At 42.4% G+C, this 10,291-nt stretch overlaps 1 protein-coding gene across 1 annotated transcript in view; it reads left to right on the top strand.

Annotated features, from left to right (window-relative positions):
- The window catches only part of Trpv5 (transient receptor potential cation channel subfamily V member 5), a 25,652-nt gene extending 21,023 nt beyond the window's left edge, over window positions 1-4,629 (top strand). The window contains exons 13-15 of the mRNA XM_005363834.2: window positions 119-387; window positions 3,576-3,682; window positions 4,332-4,629. Of these exons, the coding sequence (XP_005363891.1) occupies window positions 119-387; window positions 3,576-3,682; window positions 4,332-4,629 (674 nt within the window). The remainder of the gene's footprint in view (window positions 1-118; window positions 388-3,575; window positions 3,683-4,331) is intronic.
- The last annotated feature ends 5,662 nt before the right edge of the window (window positions 4,630-10,291 follow it).

Raw genomic sequence — 10,291 nt, forward strand, 5'->3', positions numbered from 1 at the left:
TATATATATATATATATATATATATATATATATATATCAGAAGCAGAACTAATGGGAACCAAGTCCATACTTATTGTGACAATTTCCTTCCCCACCTGCCTCTTCCTGGGCGGAGCAGCCTTCTATATCATTTTCCAGACAGAGGATCCAGACAACCTGGGGGAATTCTCCAACTACCCCACAGCACTCTTAAGCACCTTTGAGCTCTTCCTCACCATCATTGATGGCCCTGCCAATTACAGTGTGGATCTACCCTTCATGTACAGCCTCACCTATTCTGCTTTCGCCATCATTGCCACACTGCTCATGCTCAACTTGTTCATTGCCATGATGGGTGACACCCATTGGCGAGTGGCCCAGGAAAGGGATGAACTCTGGAGGGCACAGGTGAGTCTACTGCTGTTGGTCTCACAAAGGGGCAGGAACGGGAGTGAAACATTGCAGTAAGAGGTGTTTATTGTGAACCACTCTTAGTGGAGTCCCAGAACAGCCCCAGAAGGCTATCATTTCCATTCCATTTGTATAACCCTGAAGTACCTGTAGAAGGATGGAGGGGACAGAAGAATGATGGAATGGAGGATATAATCATGGAGTTGGTCTATTGATTACAGGTAAAAAGTGGATTCAGGAGTCTTCGAATCCACAGAGAGCAAGAATATTTTGTTTTGTTTTTATATAATGCAGTTCTTAAATTTAGACCTCTATTAGAGTCTATAAATCCCCAAATCCCTATTTTATCTTTTCTTTGTAGCACAATAAGCTAATCAAATACCAGAGTTAGAAGCTATGTGTTCCAAAGATCACTAAGTAATTGAGCTGCTTCTCCACATAATTATATATCAGTGTGAGAATGCAGCCAGTATATTCTTTAGTCTAATCATGACCTTATTATTTTGTATATTTGAGTAAGGTTTCAGAGAATAGGAGTTTTTCATATTGTGAAAAGTTTATTATTAGAAGCATCCACATTATGGTGAACTAAAACCCTTGTTGTTATTACTCCAATCTTCAACTTCAGACTGTTTCCTCCTGTGTATTAGAGAGCACATATCTTTCCACATAAGAACTATATAAATATTTGAATAGAACCAATGTTTACCCTTCACATAATTGCATGGTTGGTATGTAGCAATAGTCCTCAAAAGCCTGTTATATGTAGGGAAGTGTCTAGGAGCTGGCACACATGCACAGGCATCACAGACATAATAGGTCCTCCAACTGAAGTGCCAAGCTATGGAACAGACAGACACTAAAAGAAGTAAAATTGCTGCAGAGAAGTACATCAGGCTAAGAAGAGAGGCAACTGAGAAATTGAAGCAGAATGTTAAGAAATACTTGTATTGGGGAGAAATATTTAAGACGGCCAGTAAAGGTGGGTAGGACTACTAGCTGAGGAGAATAGTGGAAAGGGCACAAGTCAGGGCTTATATCAATGAGCGAGCATGACCACAAAGAGAAATAAACCAAACTCAAACATGATTTTTTTTAAAGACCTGGAGATGGATGAGCTGATCCTCATAACTAGGAAGTTTAAAATACCAAACTAGATTTGGACATATGTCTAGAATTCAGTTTCTACCTTACACAACCCATCAGTTTTCTGTTCTATCCATTCAGCCTGACTCTCTTTTCTAGGATAAATCACACCATGTTGACAGCTTCTAAGAAGTTGAAGCACCTGAGGGAATGGGGTTGGGTACAAACTTCTTAAAGGTCCCATTCAAATTGCATCCACTGACTCTTTGACATTGTACAACAATGCAGGCTTTAAAATAAAGTCTTTGGATGGAGATGTAGCTGGGTAGTGGCTTTGCTTGCCCAGTGTTTTAGTTAGGGTCTCTCTTGCTATGAAGAGACATCATGACCGTGGCAACTCTTATAAAGGAAAAGCATTTCAATGGGGTGACTTATGATTTCAGTGGTTTAGTCCAGTTTCATCAGGGTGTGGCATGCTGGTGTGCAGGCAGACATGGTGCTGGGAAGGAACTGACAGTCCTTCATCTTGACCTACAGGCAACAGGAAGTGATCTGAGTGTCTTACTAAGTGAAGCTTGAGCAAAGGAAACCAAGAAGTCCCACACAATGACACACTTCTTCCAACAAGGCCACATCCACTCCAGGCCATATCTCCTAATAAAGTCACTCCTTATGAACTTATAGGGGCTGGTTACGTTAAAACCATCACATCTAGCATGTCCAAGGCTGGGGGTTGAGTTCTCAACACTTCAAAAGATAAAATGAAAAACATACTTGACCACAGACAGTCCATTCTGATTTCCATGGGATTGCAACAAGGATTAGTGAAAGGCTTATTTTTGAACTTAAGACAAGGTCTAGTGCTGGATAGTGGAGGCAGTAGTGGAAGGAAGAAGGTGAGGTCCCCTTTTCTCTAGTCTGTTAGGAAGAACCAACTAACTGTGCAGCCCCATCTACTCTGCCTAGTTATCTGAAAGTGGTTAGCTCATACTCTAGATGAAAAAGATACACTCTGTTGCAAGAGTAAAAAAGTCAAGGGAAGGGTAAATAAAGAAGAAGCTCGAGCATTCATTTCAGAGGAAAGAAGAATAGCTACCTAGAGGAGAACAAAATGATTGCAAAGAAGGTGGGAGAGAGCCTAGTACAACTCAGGGATCAAGAGAAGGTGATGAAGGAGAGCAGAAAGACATGCCACAGAGAGCTGGCTATTTTAGGGATTGATAGCTCATCGCATCAATAATCTCCTGTTGCCAACCCTGATAATGCGAGAGCAGTTCTTATTATGGAAGAGACACTATTTACTGTCAATAACTGTAAAATGAAGTCAGTTTCCCAACTGGTTGGCTACACTAAGTTCACAATCAGCTACAATCCTTGAATTTTTGTTACATGACTGAGTTCAACTACTTCAGTGTAAGGGAAACCTTGGCATCTTGTTCTGCTAATTTTTTGTGTTGTTGGCTTTAGAATAGCATTCAGGTTTGGTGAAATCATTCTCTGTTGCTTTTGTCACTCCACATAGTACATATCCCTCCCAGCTTTGCGTCACAGGCACATTTGATAAGCCTGGTGCCTGTTTCATCTAGCTAGCTAATGAGGGCAGGACAAAGGACAGAGTATGGGACATACTACTAGGAACTTGCTTGCCAAGAACACAGACATTAATCAAACATTTTCCTTCTTAAGATATGGATTTTTAATTTGTTAGCAAGTCCCTGAACTGGAGCCTCCTTGTCTCATTTCTGACATCATACAGCTTCTATTTAGTCATTTAAGTCAATGTCCCTGGTCTGTAGTTTTCCTATGAAAGGTGAGAAGGAAATCACATTAGTTTTGAATGACTCACCTTCTCTGAATATGAATAATAGTATTGAACTCATTGTTCTATTTAAAAATATCTTCTGTCCTGGTTTGATGAGACAGCCAGGTTAGCATGGTTCTGAGACAAGCTTAGATATGGATGAACTGTAGCCCTTACCACTGGCCTCTAGGGTCTTCTTTGAGCAAATTGGTTTTTGTTTCCTTTTTTTGGTGGCCTTGCTGCCTCTCTGTCTCTTGTGCCTTTTTCTGAGACATTTTTGTACCTCATCTCCTTCCAGGTTGTGGCCACCACAGTGATGCTGGAGAGGAAAATGCCTCGCTTCCTGTGGCCTCGATCTGGTATCTGCGGTTGCGAGTATGGGCTTGGAGAACGTTGGTTCCTACGGTGAGTGACAGTGTGTGTGTGTGAAACTTGCAGGTGGATTCTCTGAGATGGAGAGCCACCAGGAAATGTCATAGGATTGCATTAGTCTGTTGTTGGGAGAGAGAGGTGAAGTGTTGGGTGGGGGGGGGGGGGGGGTGAAGGGGTTAGAAAACAAGAGCCAGCTGGTGTTTACTACAGGGCAGTGGTGTGTGAAATGGTGTGCGCACAGACACGTAAATACTCAGGTGTGGGTATGGGCTGTCCATTTGTTTTGCTTGTGTTTACTCAGTACATCATTTTCCCTCATTTTCAATATACTGTGGCCTTGACTCTAGCTTCTTTCTCCATATACAACCCCTTTTCTCCTGACCTGGGTCTCCTCTCCTCTCACTGGTACCCCTTGACCTGGATACTGTAAACCTCATGACACTCAGATCTCTAAGTTTTTTTCCTCTGTCTTGTTACCACATACAGCACAGCCTGTCTTCCATTACTCTCCAGAGCTGAATTCCTTACTTTCACCCCATTCCCCTCCGGCCTAGATGTTCTCCTTGCTTCTGTTCTGCCCCTCCTTTTACTTCCTGATATCTCCTCTCTTCCACACTCACCTCTGCTTCTCTGTATGACCCGCCTTCCCCACCGCCCATGAGTCCTTTCTGTTTCCTCGCAGGGTTGAGTCTCACCATGACCAGAATCCTTATCGAGTACTTCGCTATGTGGAAGCTTTCAAATCTTCAGACAAGGAGGAAGTGCAGGACCAGCTATCTGAGAAGCAACCTTCTGGGACTGAGATTTGTACTTTAGCTAGAGGCTCTGTGGTCCTCCAAACACCTCCTCTTTCCAGGACTACATCCCTGAGCAGCAGCAGCCACCGTGGCTGGGAAATTCTCCGTCGGAAATCTCTGGGACATTTGAATCTTGGATTAGACCTTGGTGAGGGGGATGGAGAGGAGATCTACCATTTCTAAAGAGTACTCTGTTACTTTAGATGTAACCCTATGTGGGTCAAGGTGTGGAAAGGGAGAGAGGGTGGGGAGGAAGAAGGACAGAAAAAGGGAGAGGGCTGTTTCAAGAATCTGACATCTATGGTTGTGAATTGTGAGAGGGTATCTATAGACTGTCCTTTAAGGGACAATATATAACCCTTCACATCTCAGCATTTGTAGAGATGGGCAGTGGGCATCAATTGTTGCATATACCTTATGGGTTCCTCGAAATCTCATATCTTGAGAAACTGGCAGCTGAGGACATGAGATGGGGACATTGACATCTTTGATTGACATCTGGACAATCTTTCTTATGCCTTGAACAGAAGACAGAACCAGTAAATCATTAGACTTGCTTGTTTCCACAAAACTCAATGTGAAAAGAACCATCATGACACCGAAGTCCTTTCTATTTCTTTACCCTCATTGAGACTTTCCTTCCAACTAGCAACCAGATCCCGAGTAGAAAACTACAAGAAAAAAAAATTCTTTGTCCTGTTGCCTTTAATTTCTCTATTATGTCAAAAAAAAACCCATATATCATAAAATTTATCATTTTAGCTATACTCAGTATAAGGTACATTCAGACTATTGTATAAGCATCACTACTATTCATCTACAAATGTTTTTCATCTTCAGACACTGAAATTTTTATCCACGAAACAATACCTCTCCACCATTCCTTCTCTTTAGTCCTCAATAACCATTATTTCACTTCCTGCCTAGGAATTTATTGTAGGAACTTTATCTGAGTGGGATCTTACAAGGCCGGTTCCATTGTGCTTGCCTCGTTTCATTTAATATAATAGTTTCAAGGTTTCTTCTACTCTGCGAAGGTATCAGCGTTTCATTTCTTTTTAAGACTGGATGTACACATACCTCACTTTCTTTTAGTTCATCTGTCTGTCAAAGGGTATTTATGGGTTTTCCTGTCTACTTGTTATTATGAATGTTGTTTCTATGAAAACAAGAGAGTGCATGTCAATAGAGGCCCCTGATTTTAATTATTGGGTGTTGGTGGGGTCTATATGCCTAGAAATTGAAGAGATAACGGTAACTCCATGCTCAGTTCTTTAGATAAACTACCATGCAGTTTTTCATAATGGCTTTGGGCATTTTATAAATCCTGGTAGTGGGTGTAAAATGCTCTCTCATTGTAGTTTCAATTTGCTATTCTCTAAAGTCTAAGAATATTGGGTCTCTTTTCGTGTTCTTATTTATGGAATAGTTTTTATCAGTGTGCGGCATTCTTCTTCCCAGAGGCTAAGAGTCTGAGGTGTTTGCTTCTCTTGTATCCTGATGTGTTCTGTGAGGGGTGAAGCATGTCTTCCTTTGTTTGAATAGCCTAATCAGTTCTTCTGTAGGACCTTCTCTGCCCTGTCCTTTAGATGATCCTCTGCAAGTTATCATCCTTGATTCCTATAAACACAGGCTCCTGTTTTGATCTTGAGGATGTCATAATCCACAGTCTTCTCCCTTCTTTTTTATACTGGGCTGTGAAGTGGGCAGCGGTAATGCTGATCTGGCCATTCATAACTGGAGGGAAACTCTGAGCTGAGCATCCAGAGCGCCCATAACAGAGACTGATATGCAGCCTCTCTCTTGTCTCCAACCCTTATGTCTCATCTCATTCCTCTCATCCTCTCAGTCCAAAAGCTGGACAAAAGAGCTTTTGGAAATAGTGGAAAGATAAGTAAGACTTGGGAAATTTCAGGCAGGTGCATTCCAATACACATTTTCAAAGCTGTATGGCCAACAGTGAGCTATCACAAAAATGTACACATACCTTTGGTGGTGTGCAACTTAACAGGGCCAAGTCATCACGATTCAGTTTTATTCTCTTTGACAGTGCTGCACTCCATCTTATGTGCAGTTAAACTCCATCCATGTTCTAAATGGTTCAAGATCCAGTTTCTTCTGCATTATCAGATGTCATCTCTCATTTCCCCTTTGCCAACACCTCTGCCAGAAGGATATTGTGCTATTTAAAACCCGCCTTCCAAACCACCTCTCCTTTGGACAGCTGCCTTATCATCTTTATTCCCTGTTCAAAGTCAAACTTCTTAAGGGTTGATTCCACTGTCTACTGACTTCCACTGATTGCTCAAGCCTTTGTCAGTTGGTCGGTCTCCTCCAGGCTACTGATGCCACTCTTGTCATCTCCCTGAAGGTCAACCCACTCAATCATCTCAGGTTTTGTTGGACTCTATGGATTAACCCTGAACTATTCAACACTCTTCACATTCCTACCAGTCTGGGTGCTTTGGTTTTACCACTCCCTGAAACAATTTTGGTTCAGGAGGCTCTTTCTCACCGCGTAGGCAGTCCTACTTACTACTGTAGATTACCATATAAAAGCTCATGGTTCTTCAGGGCCCATCTTCGACCCTGACTTGTCTTCTGAGCTCCAGGCATGAACTACTTAGATGTTCAACTATTAGATTTGCTTACTTGGGTATATTATAGACACTGCAAGTTCAATATGTCCCAAACTGAGCACTTTTTCTTCCTCATCAAACCTTCTACTCTATTAGTTTTCTCAATCAAGTTAAGTGTCAGGATTACAGTCAAGGTTGCCACTCTTGGCTCATCTTTAACACTGTTTCAACCCTCATACTCAGCACTCTCAAGACCAATGGATAGAAAGTCCATTACTTCTCTTTGAATTAACTAATTCTAATTAAATACAAAAATCAATTTTTATACCACTGCCTCAATCCCTTGTATATTTTTCTGTGATATTTACTAATAAAAATTTCTTATGTATACTTCCAAAGATATTTTCAATGTGACTAAGCCTTTGTATGAGCATATTTCTCTTTAAAATATCAAAGAATGGTATATTAGAAAAGCAGTTCTTTCTTTTCCTCTTGAGATGTGTTGTGAAGACCAACTTCATATCATTGTAACACTGGAGGATATCCTTGAAAACCAAGGTGTAATGGTGTACACTTTTAGTCTCAGAACTCAGGAGAGAGTGGCAGACAGGAGACATACACTCAAAGTTAGCTCAGGCTACATAGTGAGACCCTGTTTCAAAACAAAAACCCTTTGTTTTGCCCTCTTCAAACTGTTGCCATTCTTCTAAAACAGACCACCAGCATCTTACCTGTGCATGACAGGGTCATATTTCTGCCAGCTCTATTTGAACATGGTCTTAGTCTTCTCCAGTCCCTAGTCTACATGACATCCGAAATGTGTTTGTCAAATGCAACCCCTGCCTCAAGCGATGGACTTTGGTAAGCCCGCTCCTTTCTTGAACTCTGACAGCTTCTCGGGGCATCTCTTACCCTTCTGATATAATTTATTAAATGAATGGTTTTTATTTCCTGAATAGTACTTCTCCCTTTTGATATGACTTTACAGATTTTCTTACCTTCTCTACCCATTCTCCTTCAACCTTTGTAACTTTATTATTTATCATGTTGTCCTCTGCTTAAAGACCAGACATCTGGTGTGCATGTGTGTCTGTATATATGCGTCTGCGTATGTGTCTAATCCCTGATCTAGAGGGAAACTAGAACACACCCATTTTGTTTCTAGATCATTTATATTTTCTTTTATGTATTATTGATTTGCACTTTATTACTCTTATTTAGCATCTCTTTTTCTTCGTAGATGATACATGTCACAAAGGCAAAACAGTATTCATATTATTCACTATTGTATTCTCAGAATTTGTGCAATTCCTGATATCATGTATTACAAAATAAATAACTGAATCTAGGAATGATCGACCTCTTTTTAGTTTTATTTGACACACACGTGTTTTATTTTTCTTCCTTACCTTTTGCCTTTGAGTGAGGTTGTAGTAAAATGACCATAAGGAGAATAGAAAACCTGAAAGGACAAAAAGCAGAGAAATTTTTCTAGGAGTAATTTTTTAGTCTACTTAGGAATACTTCTGTGTTTAAGTATACACATGTGTATGAGAGAGAGAGCAGAGGAAGGGAGAGAAAGAGCAGTAGGAACCCAAGATTTAAAGGGAAGAGGAGGAGACATGAGAAAGAAAAGGAGGAAGACTCCCATAGCGGTCTCTGGATGGAACTTTCGGAGCCTACCTGTGTGTGATGCCCTCTGTGAGAAGCATTTGAGTGAGCTCCTAGTCTCCTAGCCCTGCAGATGTAGCAAATGCCCCATGCACTGAAGGGTTAAAGCAGGGGGCAGATTATCCATGCTTCCTGCTTCCTGGGCTCCAGAGAAAGTAAAGGAGGGGTGGGAGAGTAAGAGAAACCCTGCTGTTCTTGCCTACAGAACTGTCCCAATAAGGCTGCAAGTGGCTCCCCTTTCCCTGTCCTGCCCTGCCTCTTTCCTGGTTCCTTCAGAAGAGAATGCAAGAAACGCTTGCTCCTGCATGTCTCATAGGCCAGAGGCAGGGGAGGGATGAAGATGTTTTGTTCCTACAGGTGTCACTGAACTTAAAGATGTTTGCAAAGTATGTTATTGGCTTGACCAGGCTCTGGGTTCTGGTGAGGAAGGTGAGCTGCACCTGAACAATGGCTATCTTCAGTGCTGAGCTAAAAGGCCGGAGATCAGTGTGCGTTCGGAGGGGTTGGTGTACATAAAAAAAAAAAAAAAATTCAAGCTAAAACAAGAGGGACTAGAACTGAGGGAGGTGGGGAAGAGGAGGGAGAAAAAGGGGGAATGGGTGGCTGGTTAGTAAGACCCCAGAGGAGGCTGTGTTTGGCCTAGGCTAGGGAGTAAAGGGAGCTGGAGAGAAGAGCCAGCATTGGTCCTTTAGCCCATGGGGATCACTATGAAAAGCTGAGAGAACATTTTGACGTGGGGTCATGAATTATTTACCTCTCGTTCCCATACTTGTTCCTTAAAGGTTAATGAAGAACACGTGAAAACTGTGCAAGGTAAGGAACACATTGACCAGGTGATAAGTAAGAGTCACCCCAGTGGGAGAGGTTCAAGCTGTGTGCCCCCTCCCATCTCTGCTTGGCATAACAACCGGGCAGGAGCCACCTGGGGAAGGGCTGGACACACCTTCTCTACTCTGCTTGTAGTCTTCTTTGTCATCCCAGAATGGAGGAGGCGGCAATTAGAACCAATTGAGCCTGAGGGTGCAGAGGCTTGTGCAAGGCTGGGCAGCAGCTGGAAATAGAATGCTGTGAGTCTGCTACTCCCCAAGCAGTGACAGGCAGAAGGGTCCTTAGTGACTCCTGAGGACCAACCTTATCCAATAAAGCTACCCCTCATTCCCTGCTTTCTGAGGCCTCACTCCTGACACCTTCTCAGCCATCTACGAAGTCAACTATGAGGCTGACACATGTGTTCATCACAGCAACATGGTTCCTTCTCTTAGTCCCAGGCCGGATTTCTCTGGCGAGTGACCACCTTAGGTCCTAAGCATATGAAAGGCCAATTCAGGAACCCATATACTCCTTTCCTGTCACTGAACGGAGCCCTGTCTAGAGCTAGGGTCCTTCAGGGACAATACAGTCAGGAATAGATTCAGTTCCAAACCTCAGCTCTGCTAATGGGATTAGCTGAGGGAACTTGGCTAGGAGTCAGTGATCATCTTGATTTCTGACTTGTCTCCCTGGCGCAGTTGCGATGACAAAACAGCAGCATGCATGTGAAAGCGGGCAGCATGCATGTAAAAGCATGCAGGCTGAGATTTTATGATGCAAGGAGG

This window comes from Microtus ochrogaster, linkage group LG12 (assembly GCF_000317375.1).
Source record: "Microtus ochrogaster isolate Prairie Vole_2 linkage group LG12, MicOch1.0, whole genome shotgun sequence".
NCBI lineage: Eukaryota > Metazoa > Chordata > Mammalia > Rodentia > Cricetidae > Microtus > Microtus ochrogaster.